This window comes from Eublepharis macularius, chromosome 19 (genome assembly GCF_028583425.1).
Source record: "Eublepharis macularius isolate TG4126 chromosome 19, MPM_Emac_v1.0, whole genome shotgun sequence".
In the NCBI taxonomy this organism is placed as follows: Eukaryota; Metazoa; Chordata; class Lepidosauria; order Squamata; family Eublepharidae; genus Eublepharis; species Eublepharis macularius.
The window spans coordinates 9714854-9735281 of NC_072808.1; the positions used below are offsets into that span (position 1 = coordinate 9714854).

Sequence of the window (20428 nt, forward strand, 5' to 3'; positions counted from 1 at the left end):
TTTTTTGTGATGACTATAATGACAGACATGTAAATTAGAAGTAAAGCACAAATGTGAGTCATGCATACACTGTATTGCAACCTATGGAAATATGGCTTCACTCTATTAAAAATATAATTTTTTTTAAAGTATACTGATGAACATCTTTCCCTGTTCCTCCTCACTGTACATCTAATGTACCTAGTTCCTATTTGTTATGCCTCTGAAGTGATTTGCTACTCCTCTTATGACTGTAACACCCGTTTCCATCCCTTTTATTAAAATGAGCAAGATCGCATCAGCCATTTTTGCTGCAATGCCACAACGGGAGCTCCAGGCAAAATTCTTGCCAAGGCATGGGACTCAGCTCTCCAGCCAGTAAGCTTCACTTACGCTCTCCCAGTCATATGGCCCAGCACTCAGCTTCACCCAGTACTACTTAAAATAGCACAAGCTTCAACATAGAGCCATGGCCAGAACAGACAAAACTGGAGCACGCTTACCTTGACAATGGACTCCTTCATCTGAGCCATCCACACAGTCGTTCTCCCCATTACACAGCTCAGTCATAGGGATGCAGTGTTCAGTACCAAGGCAGTTGTGCTCATTGGGCTGGCATCGGGACACCTTACTCTGTGGACCTGAAAAATAGCAAAAATCACAATCATCAAAGGAGAAGACGTTATCATCATAGATAAGGGTGATGCCCAGGACTGGGACCGGCATCTCTGCAGGACCGTCTCTTCCTATATGAGCCCTGGAGGATGCTTTGATCCAGTGACAAACAGCTGTTAATGGTCCCTGGCCGTAGGGATACGCCCGCTTAGCGCTGACCAGAGCCAGGGCCTTTTCGGTCCTGGCTCCAACTTGGTGGAACGCTCTGTCTAAAGAGACCAGGGCCTGGCTGGATTTGCTATCCTTCCGCCAGGCCTGCAAGATGGAGTTGTTCCACCAGGCATACGGTTGACGCTGGCTGGGCCTCCCCGCTGGCCGACTAGAGAAGAACGTGCCCCCCCTACTGGAAGCATTTACCACCCAGTCTTGTTAAATACTTTTGGAGATGGTTGGGTGGTGGTTTTTGGAGAAGTCTGCTGCTATATGTTTTAAAAATATTTATATGGTTTTATTGGTTTTAAAGCTATTTGTATTTTAAAATTATTATACCGGTTGTAATCCACCCTGAGCCTACTGATGCGGGGAGAGTGGAATATAAATTGAATTAAATAAATAATAAATAAATAAATAAATTACCCCCATATTGGTAGAATTAGGAAAACATGGTCCTGTGGACAGGAAACACATAAACAATTACATTCAAATATTTAGAGAAGCAGAAAGTTCAAGAAGATACAAAGCTGGACTTCAGAGATACACTCACTCATCCAGGCTCTAATTGTGGAGGCCTTAGGCAAATCCCAAGATTTGGTTCCTAGGTCTCCATTTTGTAAGGTGAATCTTTATGATCTTACAAAAGGGGAGGTTTTTTGCCCCTGGTGCTACCCATTGCTGTTTCTACAGCAAACCCATAAAACCAATCAATTCGTAGATCTCTACTTTAAGGGTTAAGTAAGGAAGAGTCCTTTACAACCCTAGGGACTGGGTGCCAAAAACTGACCTAAGTGCATCAGTTGAAGCGGTTTTGCCCTGTAAAGAGGGGGAAGGGACGGAGTCCTCCATCAGTTAATTAATCACAACTGAGGCAGGCGTCATTAACAAGCCACTTTATTTCTCTAAGACACTAATAAATGAGCTAATTTATTTCATGTGACAAGCTTGTGGTGCACCCCAAAGGGTTGCATTAGACAGGAATTTTCAACCTTAGAAAACCACTTTAAAAGTAACTGTTCTTTTGCCCATAAATATATATCCTTGTAATTGATCTGGCCAGAGCCCAACGACAAATAAAACTGGGAAGGCCCTAATGGAGGAGATAAGAAAAGACCAGAAAGCTCACCGGCTAGAGAGCCCGGGAGCAGGAGGGAACACGCTCCCTCTGGTTGCAGCAGAATTCACCCTTGGCAATTCTATTTTGGTTTTTCATACATTATTTGCATATACTGAGAAGCAACCGCTATTAATCTCTTGAGATGGCAAACCACAACATACGCAATGGGATTGAATTCATTATCAACTAGGAAAAAGTGCAGCCCTCAGGCCCTTTGGTGGGGGGCACACATTTATAGGAAGGGAGAAGATTGTGGAGCAGGCAGACGGGACAATGCACACCTTACATAGTTCTCGTGTCCTCAAACGCCCATCCCATTCTCTAGGAATTTCATGTTCGGACCTTAAGACCCAGGCAGAGTGGGCCTGATTTGGATTGGGACCACAGCATGCAAGGAGAAGGGGCTTAAGCCTTTCCCACCCATTTTGTTTTCCTGGTCTGAAATGGATCAGCTATTTGCCCCACTGGCAAAACCTACATGTAGCCCATCAGGACTCGTAGCTTTCCCCCAGGCAAACTCCAGCCCCAAAGGCCATTTCAGGACAGGAAAACAGAGTGCAAGGAAAGGCTTAAATTTCCTGTCCTTTTATGCCCAGTCTCTACCCAAATCAGACCTGCGCGTGCCTAGAAATTAAGTTCCGAGCCAGGAACTCCCAGACTGTGACTATCAACAGAATACAGGTGGGACATGAGGACTGTAATGTGTGAATCAGCCCAGATTCAGAGCTCTACCGATGGAGAGGCAAGACCATGTAAGAACTTCGACATCATCACGCCAGCCGTGGGAGTGTTCCCGCACTTCATTTGGGGGCGATTCGGGACTCAAAAGGGTCAAATTGGCCCCATATGGAGCGTGAGAGTGCTCGCGCAGCTGGCACGATGATGTCACTGCTGGAAGTGATGTCGTCACATTGGCTCTGGGGTGCGTGCATGCAAAAAGGATCCTCGTGAACGGCGCAAGGTAAGTGCCAGCTGTCCCTACCTCCCGGTGGGAGTTGGGGGGGACCTGGAAACCGTAACATACAGAAATGCACACACATGCAACTGCATGCAAAGATTCTGTGTTCTGAACTGCTAAAGAAATTACTGACATGGCAAAGGGGATGAGGGAAGGGCAAAGACCAAGTGGAAATTTAGGTTTTAGGGAGAGGACAGGCAGACAGCTTACTCCCTAAGCCTAACGTTCAGCTGGTAGATCTGAACTGAATCCCAACACGGCACAGTCGTTTTCAAAACCCTTTTCCAATAACAACAACAACAACAACAACAACAACAACAACAACAACAACAACATACTGAACAAAATCTCCAGGTTTAGAAAGAGAATTACACTGAATTTTGTTTGAATTCAAGCACAACCAACATCGTTGGGTATAAAATCCATTTACTTTACAGGTAACCACTATCACCACAAAAAAAAACAATAAAACCAGGAGACACACCCAAATCACTTACATCAATGGGCTTAGACTGGAGTAACTCTGCTTAGGATTTCACTATTCGTCATGGTTTGTCAGCTAAACTCCCAAAGCGAATTCTTGCTTTTGACTTGCTAAACTAAACTGTGCTGCCAATTAGCCCAATGAGCCATTTTTATCCCTGCAGGGGCAAACTTACAGACACACAAGCTCACAAGCAATCAGTCTTTGGCCCAGAGCAGATGAATGAGTGTGCGCCACCCTACATCTATGTACACCATCAAATACCCATCTGGCATTCTTAAGCCACTTGCCCTGCAGGCTCTCAAAAGGTCAATTGAACCTTCAGGTGCCTTTATTCCAATTCTATAGCTTTCCCACTAAACTATGATGCCTGTATAATGTTCTTCCCACATAGACAAAACCCATACTGCTCCTCACCAGTTATAGTTCCCTTTTCCCTGCTGTCAAAACAAAGATTCCAACTTGTTCCCAACACACTCCGAGAAACTGGTGCTCATATGGACAGGCTCAGAAGTCCATACTAGAGATTGGCACAAACCAGAAAAAAAACAACCATGCAGTTCGTGGTTCGTTGCGTTTCACGAACTGCAAACTTTCACGAACCTGCCCCGGTTTGTGAACTGGTTTGTTTGGTTCATGAAAACACCACTTCCAGGTCAGCAGAAGGTCTGCAGAAAGCCCATCCCCCCCCTTTGCCTAGGAAACTGATTGATTGGCACCAGGCTGTCTGTCGTGACAGACTGAAAAACAAACCAAACAAACTGGCCTAAAGTTTGTGGTGGTTTGTCAGAAATGGGGTCTGACAATCCGCCAGTTTGCGAACCACGAATCAGACCGGTTCATGCCGAACTTTGGTTCATATTTCAGTTCATGCCCATCTCTAGTCCACACCTTTCTGTACACACAGTAGGCATGTCCTCTTTGACTATGATCCTTCTGGAAAGATGGGAACAAAGCAGGGGGAAACCTGGAAGACAGATGCTTGCATGATTATGTGGAGGCCGGAGGGAATCTCTAATTTGGGAGGCAAGGTGAAGTAAAACATTCACATGGAAGCACCCCTGATTCAGTATTAGTATCTAGATTTAGGAGAAGTCAGCAAGTGCAATTCAGAGGGAGTTATATTAAGCCAATCCCAGATGTGGGCTCTGGGGCATGGAATATTATTAGGATTCTCTGGTGTAACTATCTGTCAGCTTGGTTCCATGGCTAAAAAAATGTGTGTGGAGATTAACAGTAACACCCCCACTCCTTACTCCTCCTCCTTGTGCCATTTATCTCCAAATCCTGTCTGAGACAAATCTTGCTTGTCAGCACAAGCTAGGAGCTGGAAGGTCTCTATCTTTGGAGATTGTTAGCTAGCCATTTCTCACGCCATGATGGCACCAGACCTGACACCTCCTTATCTTTCTGGCCGGGGGAGGAAGACATCTGGAGTCCTCAGTGAATCCACATCAGCCCTAGCACTAGGAAGTAAGGATGTTCTAATTATTATCAAGGGAAGGAGAATCTTTTTTATTCGTGTAAGGCTCAAATTCTGCAAATGTCTCTTCCGTTGACTTAAAACTTTTAAAGGGCACTTAGATTCCATTCTGTCAACCACATGTTTAATTAGAGTGTACTGTAAGCAGGGCTTTTTTTCAGCTGGAACGTGGTGGAATGGAGTTCCAGCACCTCTTGAAAATGGTCACATGGCTGGTGGCCCTGCCCCCTGATCTCCAGACAGAGGGGAGTTTAGATCACCCTCCGCGCCATGGTGCAGAGGGCAATCTAAACTCCCCTTTGTCTGGAGATCAGGGGGCGGGGCCACCGGCCATGTGACCATTTTCACCAAGGGCAATTTAAACTTTAAAAAACTCCCCCCTTGTTCCAGCTGACCCAAAGTGATGTCATTGTGCGGTCCTGAGTTCCACCATTGAGTTCTACCACCTCTTTTCCCAGAAAAAAAAAGCTCTGACTGTAAGGGTCAAATGAGATGCAACACGAAATGTTTCCAGCATGAGCCCTCAAAGTGCATCGGAACTCAATTCAAATCACAACCACGATATGAAGTAAGGGAGTAAACATTTCTCCCTTGTGCCCTTATCCTGAACAGTCCCCACGGAGGTCCAGCTCAAGCTGTTGAGATCGGTGTGTTTCCCTTGTTGGGGCAAACAGCAGCTCTACGGAGAACTTATTCAAGTTGGGAAAATGACACTGGGGGGCTCCCAATCCCAATCTTAACTGCAGTCCACGTGCCAGCTTTTTAAAAAAAGGGGTGGGGCTTGGAAAGCCATTCATGGAGTTACGAACATCTCATGTAACTGGGTCCTGGTACCATCTTAGACAGAGGTACTCCAGCCTAAACCCACTGGACTGCAGTCACTCAGTGCAGGATTGCACTGTATGCCCCCTCCCCTTATATACAGGCCTTTTTCTCAAGTTAAATTGGGGTATTGCTTTTGCATTCCCATATTTATAATGCCTATAACTTGAGCAGATTAGAGAACATGCATTTGTCTTTGCTTTTATTACCTTGGATATTCTTACAGAGCAATCCTAAACAGAGTTACTCCAGTCTATGCCCATTGACTTTAATGAGCTTAGACTGGAGTAACTCAGTTTAGGATTGCGCTCTTAGTGTGAAAACATCTGGAGCCAGACAACACCTAGTACACCTACTTTCAAAGCTTACTTGGCAGCTAGATTTAGAAACCAGCTCTGTAACATCTTAAGACCAAACGATAAATTACAAAGACTTATGACAGATTTTCCCATCATCTTACTTAGCTTACATACATCCATACCAAACTATTCAAAAAGGCTTTTTACTCAAATGGGAGGGCTGTATTGTAGGGAGGGGATCTCAGATGCTTCACGAATGAGGGACCGTAGACTTCGGGCCAAGCTACACATGACGAATGACACTTGAACGGCAAGTGGATTGAGTGGAGGGCAAGTGAACAGGGAGAAATACACTTGCCGTTCAAGTGTCATTCGTCATGTGTAGCTTGGCCCTACACCTCTATGTTGCCTTACATATTATAAGTTGCTTTAAATATGTACTCCTATGTACTACCTGTGCTTTATGTTGTCTAATGTCAGTCCTAGAACTGATTATGTTCTGCTTCAGTATTTTTTCTACGCTGTATTGGATTCTTGCTAATGCTGCTATGTCTTTTAAACTTGAATCTGTTTACCCTATGACATTGTTTATGGAAATGTCCTTGATACTGTATGGAAATGTACTTGATACGGATTGTACTAGTCTCATACTGTGTAATCCGCCTTGAGTCTCTGTGAGAAAGGCGGACTATAAATGACATAAATAAATAATAGATAAGTAAATATACGGGCCTTTTTCTCAAGTTAAATTGGGGGTTTGCTTTTGCATTCCCGTATTGATAATGCGTATATTCTAACTTGAGCTGACTAGAGCATGTGCATTTGTCTTTGCTTTTATTTTCTTGATATTCTTAGTGTGAAAACATCTGGAGCCAGAGAACACCAAGTACACCTACTTTCAAATCTCGGCAGCTGGATTTAGAGACCAGCTCTGCAGGTTCTTAGGACCAAATGATAAATTACAAAGACTTAGCATGATGGGATTTTCCCATCATCTTACTTAGCTTACATACAGCCACATGGAGTGTGAAGAAGGCAGACAATTTGCTTGGAGCAGCAGTGAAGGTGGGATTTGTTTAATCCAGCCCTTTTCTCCCCCACTACACACACATTTTTTCCCAGTCAAAGCCCCCCAAGCTGCTGTTTTCCCTATCATGAGAAGAAGGGGGAGAGAAAATAAGGTACCTGGATTTTTCAGGAGAAGGTGTTTTCCAGCAAAGCCAATCCATCCGGCTGGTAATATTTATTTGGTAAACTTGCACCATGCCCCTCCTTAGGGTTGCCAGGTCCAAGTTGGGAAATTCCTGGAGATTTGGGGGGGAGGAGCCTGGAGAGGGCGGGGTTTGGGGAGAGGAGGGGCCTCAGTAGGTTATAACGCCATAGAGTTCACCCTTCATAGCAGCCATTTTCTCCAGGAGAACTGATCTCCGATGCATTGAGATCTCCAGCTACCACCTGAAGGCTGGCAACCCTACCCTTCCTCCAAGAAGCTCAGTACATAGTACCGGATTGTCCCTTACTCCATTTTATCCTCACAACAACTAAGTGGGGTAGGTTAGGCTAAAAGACTGGCCTTAAGTCGCTCAGTAAGTTTCACAGCAAAAGTGAAGATCAAAAATCAAACCAAAACTACTATAATGTAATAGATATAAAGACTGGATCTTTCTGCATACCCTGGTGTGGTCGAGCAGTTAGAGCAGGAGCCTCCCACTATGGGTACCGCGGCACCCATTGACACCTTTCCAGGTGCCTGCCAAGTATTTTAGAAAGTGGGCAGGGCTAGGCAGGGCTTTTGGCCAGCAAGGCATTTTCTTGCCCGCATAGCAGCCATTTTCCCTGACCTGTCCCCATGACTGTCATTTCATCCCCCTCCATCAGGGGGCTTTTATTTTTTTAAAAAAAATATCATTACATTAACAGACTGTTGTAGCAACAGGTTTTCTGAAGTTTCATTTTTCATTTTTAAAAATATTAGTCTATAGCTCCTTCTCTTGTGGAGGGGGAAGAAGGCATATCTTCACAACAAATGTAGCTAGATTACTTTTTAAAATTAAAACCTGGGAATTCACAGAAACTTTGGCACTTATTGTTACAATGATATGCCAAATTAAAGATTTTCAAATGCAATTTGTTTAAAAATTGCAAACATCCAGATGGCCCAGAGGGGAGGGTATAGGGGTCAGCAGGGCAAGGAAACTGTAGGGAAACCAGCCATGTGGAAGCTCTATTGACCTGCACTTTATCTGCAGCCACACCAGGGCTGTTTCCACACGGCTTACCTTCCCTCGGAATGACCCAGAACATCGTGCAAAAAACATGGAAGATCGTGTTTTCTCACGCGAGATTTGCACGAGAAAACACTATCTTCCGAAATTTTTTGCGCAATGTTCCGGGTCATTCTGAGAGAAGGTAAGCCATGTGGAAACGGCCCAGCATTGGGGAAACTACACAAACCCTGTCTCTCAGCCAAATCTACCTCATAGGATTTTGAGATGAAATGGTGGAAGGAAGAATCATGTATCTCCCCTGGCCCCTCAGCTCCCTGGAGAATGGACAGGATAAAAATGAGACAAATGTATTCTAGTTCAGCAGAATTATAGCAGAGGCCAATGCTGGATGTACACGCAGCCCACAAAGTGGCTATTTCCAGCTCCCAGAGGCAAAAATGAATGGTGTCGAGAGCCAAGAGGCCTTTCTGCGTGCAGCATGCTTATAAAATTCTAATGGCCTTCCTTTTTCAAATTTCCACATCCCCTAAGGGTGGCTAATCTACTACACCACAAAATACAGAGAGCAATGACTGAAGAATCTTGGCAAGCCCGAGCGTACCCTTTGTGTTAGGCTCAATTTTACGATGACACAACAAACTTACCAGTAACCCTGCATGCTTGCAATAAGGATAACGTTTACCCATCTACACAAAGGCGGGAGCAGATTTTGTTTAAATTTACCTGTCTTTTATGATGCATTTTTTAATAGCGGGTTACAGGGACAAGGAAAGGGTAATATAAACCCGCTTGACAACTCTCCTGATCTAAAGAAACAGTTTTAGAAAGGAACTAAAATCAAGATGTGTTACAATGGCAATCCAACTGCACTTGTTTTCAGGGCTGTGAAGCGAGATGGTTAAGAGCGTGACCTAAAAGTGGTAAGCCTTACCTTCAATGCTTGGGCATGCTGCTCATCAAAGCTAGAGTCCTGGCTCTGCCCGTGGCCCTACCCGGCCTCCTATGTGCCCCAGGGTCTCATGTTGGGGGTAGGGGGGGTTAATAATCAGGCAAAGCTTACCCTCTTCTGCCCTTGATTGGCCTTACACCACAAGCCCTGCACACCATCTGGAATTCCCCACCCTCTTGTAAGATTTCTGGAGAGCAGGACAGGAGAAGATCCGCCTGTCTTATGCACCACAGCAGCCAAATTCTCTGTTGTATACCCACTGAAGCAGAACCGTGTTATGCCAGGGTCCAGCACCAACATAAGCCTACTTGTGTGGTAAGGGCAGGTTATTTGAGATACAGAGATAATAGTTGTGACTAGAGGTGGACACAAACTGGGAAAATACCAAACCGTGCAGTTCGTGATTTGTCGCATTTCATGAACCATGAACTTTCATGAACTTGCCCCAGTTTGCAAATCTGTTTGTTTGGTTTGTGAAAACATCACTTCCGGGGCAGCGGAAAGCCCATTTCCCCCCCCCCCATTGCCCAGGAAACTGATTGATCTGGTGCCAGGCTGTCTACAGTGACGAACCAAAAAATGAACCAAACAAACCGGCCTAAAGTTCATGGTGGTTCGTCAGAAATGAGCTCTGACAAACTGCCGGTTCGCGAACCATGAACTGGCCTGGTTAGTGATGAATTTTGGTTTGTATTTTGGTTCGTGCCCAAATAGGTAGATAAAATAATAGACTAATAGTTATGATACAGCAGATATGACCAAAAGATATGATAAAGCAGAAGCCTGCAAATCACAACTCAGTCCAGAACCAAACAGGACTCTTTTAAAAGGAAAACAAAATCTTTTATGAATATTGTATATCCTCAAGTAGGATGCTTGAATAACTGGTATTGTGAAGGGAACAGCAAGCAAGATTGTTATGGGACTAAAGAGATTCTTAGAGATGGCTTTACAGAAAGCTGATGGTCCAGTTGAACAGATGCCCGTGACCCAAGTGAGAACGATGTTCAGATTTATGCCAGTGTCCTAAAACAATCACCTTGGGAAATCATATGAATACTTATTATTTATGCCGCTCCCTAATAAAGGACTTGATACAACCAGTGTTAGGCTTGTAGAAACTTTATGGATTATTAATCCATGTGTCAATCATGTTATATTGTATCGTTTCAGTTATATGAAAGGGCCCCATGGCGCAGAGTGGTAAGCGGCAGTACTGCAGCCCAAGCTCTACTCACGACCCGAGTTCGATCCTGGAGGAAGCTGGGTTCAGGTAGCCGGCTCAAGGTTGACTCAGCCTTCCATCCTTCTGAGGTCTGTAAAATGAGTACCCAGTTTCCTGGGGGTAAAGTGTAGATGACTGGGGAAGGCAATGGCAAACCACCCCATAACAAAAAGTCTGCCAAGAAAACGTCGTGATGCGACATCCCCCCATGAGTCAGTAATGACTCAGTGCTTGCACAGGGGACTACCTTTTTCCTTTACAGTTATATAAATGAACTTTCTTATACTTTGCCACTCTGATGTTGTTCGGTTCATTAATTGTGAAAGGTTGCTGACCCTTGTTGTAAGGAATTCCATAAACACTTCACAGACAAATACTAAGTATTATTTTGCCCTTCCACTGAATTACTGGAGGGGTGAGGAAGCTCAGGCATTCTACACAAAGCTTTTGGGGATCTACAGTTCAAAGGAGACACATTTCCCTTGACAAGCTATACATTCCACAACAACTTCTGTGCCCATTAAGCATGAACACCAACAGAATTCTAGTTTGGTAGAATCCTTCCATCTTTGAATGGGTACAGAGGTAACTGCAGCAACCTTTGTAATCTTACTTGCATGACCGACATAACGTCTGAAAGATTGCCGCATGACTGGAAAAAATCTAAGATACTCTTTTTCTAATCATAGATGTAGATGCTGCAAGCTTTCTTGAGTCAACTCATCATGCCCAGGGCTTTTTTTCAGCAGGAACGCGGTGGAATGGAGTTCTGGCACCTCTTGAAAATGGTCACATGGCCGGTGGCCCCGCCCCCTGCTCTCCAGACAGAGGGGAGTTTAGATTGCCCTCCGCGCCACTGGAGGGACACGGAGGGCAATCTAAACTCCCCTCTGTCTGCAGATCAGGGGGTGGGGCCACCGGCCATGTGGCCATTTTTGCCAAGGGCGATTTAAACTTTAAAAAACTCCCCCCTTGTTCCAGCTGACCCAAAGTGATGTCATTGTGCAGTCCTGAGTTCCACCACTGAGTTCCACCACCTCTTTTCCCAGAAAAAAAGCCCTGGTCACGCCAGTTGTTAATTGAAACAAGGAGAGACAAACAGGGAAATAACTGAAAACACAGCAGCATTTGTGGCTGGTTCTTCAGTTCCCCAATTCAGAACAAAATGTGGATCAGTAGCTATTTGCTACAATACCTCTCATCCCCCAAAACCACAGATTATCAGAGGCATATACACACAAAAACACTTAACTCCTGGCCTCCGACAGGCATCTCTCAATGATTACCCATTCTGAAATGCTGCCCTGAAGAAATCTGGCACACATCCCGGAAGAAGAATCTCCTCCCTTCGTCAAGAATCAATTGCTCCAGGGCATCGACTTATGTGAAAAGGGCCTTTGTTCTTATTTCTTCAGGGATACCTGTTCGTAACCAGAATATTCGTCACGAGGCCAAATAATGCCTGGCAATGTGACTTAGAATTTGCTGCCGGCTAATGTAAACCAATGGTACGCTTATGGTGGCAAAGGAATCCTTAGATAAGAGCGCTGTATAATGAAACAGTAATATTAACAGCAGCAGCTATTTGTGAAGTCGAGATGTGTTTCACTTTCGGGCTGGGGAGAGGAGGAGGAGGAGGAGAAGGCACCCAAGACTTCTTTTATTTCCCCTTTGGGGAACTAAAAAGCATTCACTCGTATTTCCACAATGCTTTGACAAAGTAAAAAGTGGTTTTGGTGCCAAGCTGCAGCAGCTGTAAATTACGTTGTTTTGCTGTTAATTTTCTGTCTTGATTCTTTTTTTTTGTAAGCTTCGAGGAAGCTTTAATAGGTGAATGGGACAGGATACGAAGTGATCTTTTGTTACCGCAGTAGAGCTAAGAATAAGCACAGACTTCAATGTCACCTGAGGCAAGGGCACTGGAGGACAGAGTCCCGAAGCTCTTGGGAGTCCATGGATCTTGTCCACACTGTCAGTTCTCACAAATCAAATTTGGAAGCAAGGATGTCAGGGGATAAAGAGCAAGATCTGAGTGCGGTAGCACCTTAAAGATTAACAAGATTTTCCAGGATATAAGCTTTCAAGAGTCAGCTCTCGAAAACTTATACCCTGGAAAATCTCATTGGACTTTAAGGTTCTACTGGCTCCGAAGCTTGTTTTTCTACGGCAGACCAAAACGGCCATCCACCTGAAACAGTCTTCATGGAAGGGGATAAACAATATCTTTAAAAATGGAATGACATAATTTGGAAATAGGTCCTGAAGAGGCCTCTTGCTCAAAGACGTTGCTTCTTCCTATAATTTTCAGCTTTTTTACTAACGTATTACAAAAACTGCATACATTATCCTATCATTCTGTCTGAAATAAAACCTGCTGCCATTTCTTGAATAACTGGGGGGGGGGGGGTGCTACAGACCTGGCTGGCCCACACAGGGGGAAGAGAAGGAAGGTAAGCGAGAGTTTTCATGGGGAGGGAATCCCCAGACCTCCTTATACTCCAAGTGAATTCTCTCCCCCACTGAGTGGTCTTGTTTTATAATCCTTTTGCTTCTCTTAGAGTCTCTCCACACAAGACATCTTACACAGGGACGCTCAAGTGAAAGATCTTACGCTTGTTCTCGCATTGTAGATACACAGGCATTGCTAGGGAGACAGATCCAGAGGAGTTAGTCGTGTTAGTCTGTAGTAGCAAAAATATAAAAGAGTCCAGTAGCACCTTTAAGACTAGGGAGACTGAGTCCAGTAGCACCTTTAAGACTAGGGAGACAGAGTAGACTTGAATACAAGACCACACAGAAAGTAAGGGCCAAGCTACACATGACGAATGACACTTGAACAGCAAGTGTATTTCTCCCTGTTCACTTGCCCTCCACTCAATCCACTTGCCGTTCAAGTGTCATTCGTCATGTGTAGCTTGGCCCTGAGTCACTTGAGCGTCCCCGAGTAAGCTGTCTTGTGTAGAAAGACTCTCAGTGTTTGGGCAAAAAAACAGGAGACACGACCTAGTTCTCTCTAGCAGCAGCAGGTCCTTCCAAATGGCAACAAAAAAGAAAGCAAAGTTTTCAACAATAGAATGAAACTTTCCTCCCTCCTCTTTCCCAGTGCAGCCTACCAATTTCCACAAAATGCTGCTCCTAGGAGATAGGGAACCCTAAGGAATAACATGGGAGGCCTGCAGGGAAAGGGGACTTTAGTAGAAATTGTCAATTTGCTCTGGACACAGCCCTATGTCTACATTTCTTGGTTGACTCAAGACCTCCTTTGTCCAAGCCCACCACTACCAAAGGGACTCCCCTCAACCCCGAGTTAAAATGTTTATCTTGTTCGGAAGGTACTAATAAAAGAAGAGAGTCATGACGGATCACAGACCTGCCACTTCCCTTACGTCCTAGCTAGAACCACAAGCAATGGACCCAGAGTGTCTAATGTTCTGGTCCTAAGCAACTTCTGCTTTACTACAGTCTTCCTATAGCCATATCCTGCTGCTAGTAAATAATCTCCAGAAGGAACGTCTGCTTTGGGTTATTTCAAAAGAAGAGGAAGCTTAACATGTGAGGAAACAGCTGGAGAGATTGATCAATCAGACCTCGTTCATTCAGCTCCCTCAAGCAATGACAAAAGAAAATCAAAGCTTAAGGGACCCAAAAGGTCTACTTTGATTGCACTGAGGCCAAAGGAAGGTGGAGGTTGAGCAACTGCAGCAGAAGTAGTTCTCTACGCTCACAGAACAAACTTCCTCAATAGATTTGCACCAGCTAGTTTTAACTGGATATGCATTTTTGATAAACAGTAGGATATCCACCCATTGAAAAATGCTTAGTTGATTAAATCCTTGCCTTTTAAGTGAATACTTGATTAAACATAAATAAATGTAAATCAGCAGGGCTTTTTTTCAGCAGGAACGCGGTGGAACGGAGTTCCAGAACCTCTTGAAAATGGTCACATGGCTGGTGGCCCCGCCCCCTGATCTCCAGACAGAGGGGAGCTTAGATTGCCCTCCGCGCTGCTCCAGCGGCGTGGAGGGCAATCTAAACTCCCCTCTGTCTGGAGATCAGGGGGTGGGGCCATCAGCCATGTGACTATTTTCTCCAAGGGCAACCCACTGAGTTCCACCACCACTTTTCCCAGAAAAAATCCCTGTAAATCAGTAATATTAACAGTTACAAAGGCAGTATTAAGAAAAAATGAGCAAAAGCTATTATTAAAACCTAAAACATTTTGATTTTGTTCTTTTTCTAAGGAGCTTGGGGCAGTGTATATGGTTCAGGAGGATGATTTTATGTTCATAAAAATGCTGTGTCATAGGTTGAGAGAGAGCAACTGACCCAAGGTAATCCAGTGAGTTTAATGGCTGAGAGCCAAGCTACAAGTGACGCTTGACACAGGTTGGACACTTGTCAGCTTCCCTCAAGTTTTGATGGGAAATGTAGGCGTCCTGGTCCTGCAGCTTGGCTCTCCGACTGCTGTCCAATGGACTTTTCAACTGTCACTTGCCCAACATTTCGCCAAGCTGCCTACATTTCCCATGAGAAGCTGACAACTGTCCAACCTGTGTCAGGCGTCGCTTGTAGTTTGGCTCTGAGTGGGGTTTTGAACCTGGGACTCTTTTTAGTGGATTAATCTACCAATTAAAAGTTACAATCACAATTATTCAAAACAACCATGATCAAATTACTCCATTAAGTACAGAAATACCCCACTTTTCTGCCAAAGGGGAATCCAAAGCAGCTTACGGTATTGTTTTGCCCTCCTCCGTTTTATTATTTCAACAACTCTAAAAGTAGATTAGGCTACCAGAGTGATTGGCTCAAGTAGGTCATCCAGATAAGGGAATACACTCACCCTCTGCGATAAGAATGCTACTAAGAACACCAGGAGTTTGGTAAACAGCTTAGGTACTGAAGCTAGCCCAAAGGGGAGTGCTTGATGTTAATAATAATAATAACATTCGATTTATATACCACCCTTCAGGATGACTTAACACCCACTCAGAGCAGTTTACAAAGTATGCCATTATTATCCCCACAACAAGACACCCTGTGAGGTGGGTGGGGCTGAGAGAGCTAGAAGCTGTGACTGACCCAAGGTCACCCAGCTGGCTTCAAGTGGAGGAGTGAGGAATCAAACCCGGTTCTCCATATTAGAGTCCCACACTCTTAACCACTACACCAAACTAGAAACATTTGTCATCATAAGCAAACCTCAAAACCATGTAGTGTGCTGGAAGGACTGGAATGTGTGAATCGATCTTCATTAGATCTATGTAAATCAGATATTCCACCCACCCCCCTTTCATTGACTGTGAGATGCATTTGAGAGTTTCTATCTGAACTCTTTTCTTTCTCAGGGCCAAGCTACAAGTGACGAACGACACTTGAACGGCAAGTGTATTTCTCCCTGTTCACTTGCCCTCCACTCAGTCCACTTGCCGTTCAGGTGTCATTCGTCACTTGTAGCTTGGCCCTGAGAGCTTCTCTACATGACTTGCCTAATCCATCAAGGCACAGAGCCCAAGGGGAAAGCTGCCCCCTCTGGTCAGTAGGTACAGCCAACATCTTGGAAGGTCTTTCAGGCTCTGCTAGATTGGCTCTGCTACCTGAGGGCCAAGCTACAAGTGACGAATGACACTTGAACGGCAAGTGGATTGAGTGGAGGGCAAGTGAACAGGGAGAAATACACTTGCCGTTCAAGTGTCATTCGTCATGTGTAGCTTGGCCCTGAGGGTCAAACGAGACATGCAGGTTTTTAAAGAGTCGGGTTCCCCGCAGCCACACAGCAGCTGTGGGGAATGACTGTTAAAAAATAAAGGAGAGCCCAAACGTCCTCAGAATGCCACCATGGGGAGGAAGGGCTCCTGCCCCCCCAAGACATTTTCCAAAATAAATAGTGGTTGGGGGTCTCTGTTTTTGCTGCTCTGTGTGGTGTATTCTGTGTAGGTAAAAACAGCGAAATACCCTCTTCCCTTCCCCTGTGGTGTGTTCTGAGTACATCTGGACTCTGTTTTTTAACAGCCAATTCTTTGACTCAGCTCTTACTTGTTTAGTTCAGCCTTGAGTTGGAAGAGTTATTCCTTTCTTGCCTGCTTTCCTGAAACTAAGCAAAAAGGACAGGTCTACAGTATTATCATTTGAAAAAATTGGATGCATAGTCTCACACAGCAAGTAGAGCCTTGAGAGATTAAAATACTAAAGAGTTACCTGCCTTTCTTAGGGCCAAGCTACAAGTGATGAATGACACTTGAACAGCAAGTGTATTTCTCCCTGTTCACTTGCCCTCCACTCAATCCACTTGCCGTTCAAGTGTCATTCGTCATGTGTAGCTTGGCCCTGAGTTCTCTTGCTACAGCCCTGGCTATCAGATAAACCCTAAACTGCAGTACTAATTTCACCGTGTGTATTACACATTTTTTTAGTGTCCCACAATGACACCCTCGATCTACGGCCTCCTAATCTTGAGGCTACTCTGTTGACTGTAATAGTAACCTTCAAGAATAAGTTGGCTGGGGCTAGAATAAATTTCTTTTACAAGCAGCTGATATCAGTACAAAAATATTTCTGTCATCTTCAGGGAAATATCAAGATTCATGCTAAAAGACAAGATGACAGGACAAAAGGAAAAATTTACCAAAAGGGTACTAAAAGCCAAACGAAAGCTGTTAGCCCATTTACGCTTTGAGTAAAGTTGATCTGTGTAGGTGTGCGATTGATGACTAAATCATGAATACACTCGCTCATTTTTAACAGCCTCCTTCGCATTTAACATTAGTTTATTGCAACAGATTGCACATTACTTTATTCTGATTGTTAACAAGTAATTTCTGTCAGTTACTTGATTGATAATGTTACTCAAATGTGATCTTTGCTCTTTTACCAAGCAACTCCCGTTTTATTTAAAACAGGAAATAAAACGCTTCGGAGAAGCAGTCCAGTTTCCACATATTCTCAGTGACATGCATTATTACTGCTCAAGTGACTCCCAGAATTTCTCTCTCTGCTTCCACAGAGACGGAGAGGTGCAGTTTGCAACGAGCTGCTTTTAGAGGAGCCCCAGAATAGTCCTGCACAGGCAAAGGCCATTTTATGTAATGACAATGATGGTTTTATTTTTAAAGGGCTTTAAAACGAAATCATTTGTGTGAACTGCATATTTATGTCTCATCTCAATTGTTAGTCTTGCACGTTGGCTTGCTGCCAGTACCTTCACATTGCATTCCCATTTATTTCCTCTATTAGAAAAACCGTGCCCAGGCTGCAAGCTATACTCAAGGCTTTGAAGTGTGCGCCAAAATGCATTTGCTTAAATGACCATGTACTGTCACTGACGACGAGTGCTTGTATGGATTGGGGATCACACACTTGAGTCCATCATAAGTTCAGCGCAACCTGCTGATTATAGGGTGTGTACCAAGTATGAGCCGGTTTTAAGCAACTGCTATAATAAGAACCTAAGAAGAGCCCTGCTGGATCAGATCAATATAACAACAACAACGACATTCGATTTATATACCACCCTTCAGGACAACATAACATCCACTCAGAGCAGTCTACAAAGTGTGTAATTATTATCCCCACAACAAAACACCCTGTGAGGTGGGTGGGGCTGAGAGAGCTCTGAGAGAGCTGTGACTGACCCAAGGTCGCCCAGCTGGCTTCAAGTGGAGGAGTAGAGAATCAAACCTGGCTCTCCAGATTAGAGTTCTGCCACTCTTAACCATTACACCAAACCACTGCACCATTCAAACTACGCTTCCCGGCTAACGTTGCGTCTCCCTTCACTTGAGCGTCCTCGTGTAATTCGTCTCATGTGGTTTTACCTCTGAGACCTGCACCAGTCATGCAAATGGAAGACAATTTGCTCATGTCATGTAATCTTTTCTGCATCTACTAATCACAAGGAGCAGTAAGTGATGAGGACTTCCCCAACTACTGCAATTCTTGCCTTTTCATCCTCTGATTCCACCCCCCAGCCACTGGGAAAGTTGGAATATAAATAGAAACTGCCACAACCATGAAGACTAGAAACTTGAGGATAAGAGTCATGATACACTTGTATAACAACAACAACAACATTATTCGATTTATATACAACGCTTCAGGACAACTTAATGTCCACTCAGAGCGGTTTACCAAGTATGCTATTATTATCCCCACAACAACAATCACCCTGTGAGGTGGGTGGGGCTGAGAGAGCTCCTAGAAGCTGTGACTGACCCAAGGTCACCCAGCTGGCTTCAAGTGGAGGAGTGGGGAATCAAACTCGGTTCTCCAGATTACCGTCCAGGCGCTCTTAACCATTACATCAAACTGGCAATAGTCCATCTAGTCCAGCATCCTGTCTCAGTTACTAAGAGGGCCAGCAACCAGGCATAGGGGAGAAGGCCGTCTCCTGATATTGCCTTCTGGCACTGGTACAGTTTAATACTTCTGAATGTAGAGGATTCCTTTAGTAATCATGGCTAATTCCCTAATATAATCTTTCTTCCTCTAAATTCCCGTGGCTGAAGATTCACTCTTGGCCCTCACAGAGTGGGGGAACAAATGGATTTAAAACATTTTTGTCACATTCTTGTGTTAATGTTGTGTCTCTCAGGAAACTACTTGACAGGGTTCCTCTCAAGTTGCCCAAGGATTGACAAAAACTAATAATCTAGAAAGAGTAAAGTGACATTAGTCCTTACACTCACTCCCAGCTCAAATAGAAAGAGCAAGTTGTTGTGTTTTTTTTAAACATGACTCCTAGAAGCTCCCCTTGAGGGGCCAAGCCACCAGAGGGGACAGAAAATGGGAGTAGAAGGAGCCAACTGTGAAGGTCAACATATTGAGAAGGCTCCAACTAAAGGTGCTGGGAAGTTTCTCAATGACAAAGTGTTGCATGGAACATTTATGCCCCACAATTCTCTCCTCCATCTTATCCCCACAACTGGGGATAATCAAATTAAACTTTAGCTTATTCTGTATTGCTCTATATGTCACAGCATCCATTTCCACACATCGAGGTAATTCAGATTTTCCATTTTTAACCAAAGATTCAACTCGATCGTATTAAATAAATCTTTAAAATGTTCCATCCACTCACTCTTATTTGGAACAGAAGATAATGCTTTCAATGCCTCCAAGGTAGCTGGTTTTAACATACCAAAGTGGTGAGAAGGCTATTGAGTCTTGGAATTTATTGGTCTATAGCAGGGGTGGCCAAACTTGCTTAATGTAAGAGCCACACCGAAAAAACGTCAGATGTTTGAGAGCCACAAGACATGATGCATTGAAGTGGCTTCAGATGAGGAAGTGGGTTTGGGACAGTATCCTAAAAGTGACATCACAAGAAGGGGTGGGGTTTTGCTGCAGTGTGTTGGAAGTGACATCATCGGAAGGGGTGGAGCTTGGGTAGAAGCATCACCTGACCTTTGACTTGGAAGTGACAACAGTTTGGCCACCCCTGGTCTATAGCATTAACAGAAGATGATGTACAAAAATAATGACCGGGGAGGAAAAGATATACAAATATATATACATACATATATCAGACGATTCATCTGAGCCATCTGGACAATCTTTCTCTCCATCACATCTCCAGCCCTTGGATATGCAGGTGATCTGATCTTTGCATGCGAACTGTTTCGGGCTACATGTCTTCGGTGCTAGATTGGAAAAGAGGAGAAACAAAAACGAAAAAAAAAGTAGATTAGTTTCTTCCACAAGACATGCCATTAAGCATAATATTAAAGCCGGCTACTTAAAAAGCAAACTGTCTCTGGCCACGGCACTGGGCTCATACATATTCACTACACTTCAAGAAAATGAAGGATTAAAACCCAATGTATTAATTATAGCAATGCAGTCAATATCCAGAGTGCAAAACACATTTTAAAGACCATTTAACTCAAAACCGTTTATCCCTTAGAAGCCCATGGCAATTTTTTAAATTTATATGCAAACAAGCACAGTAAAAAAAAATGAGAACAATGTGGGAAGGTTTTAAACCATGAAGATGCAGTAATGTCTGCCTCAGGGAAGGAACCACACATTTCAGCGTTTCCGCATTAATGGGTAGGTAGG

At 44.1% G+C, this 20428-nt stretch overlaps 1 protein-coding gene across 1 annotated transcript in view; it reads right to left on the reverse strand.

Annotated features, from left to right (window-relative positions):
• The window catches only part of LRP1 (LDL receptor related protein 1), a 386504-nt gene that overhangs the window by 255388 nt on the left and 110688 nt on the right, over positions 1-20428 (reverse strand). Inside the window, 2 exon segments of the mRNA XM_055003348.1 lie at positions 483-620; positions 19888-20010. Coding sequence (XP_054859323.1) covers positions 483-620; positions 19888-20010 — 261 coding nt within the window.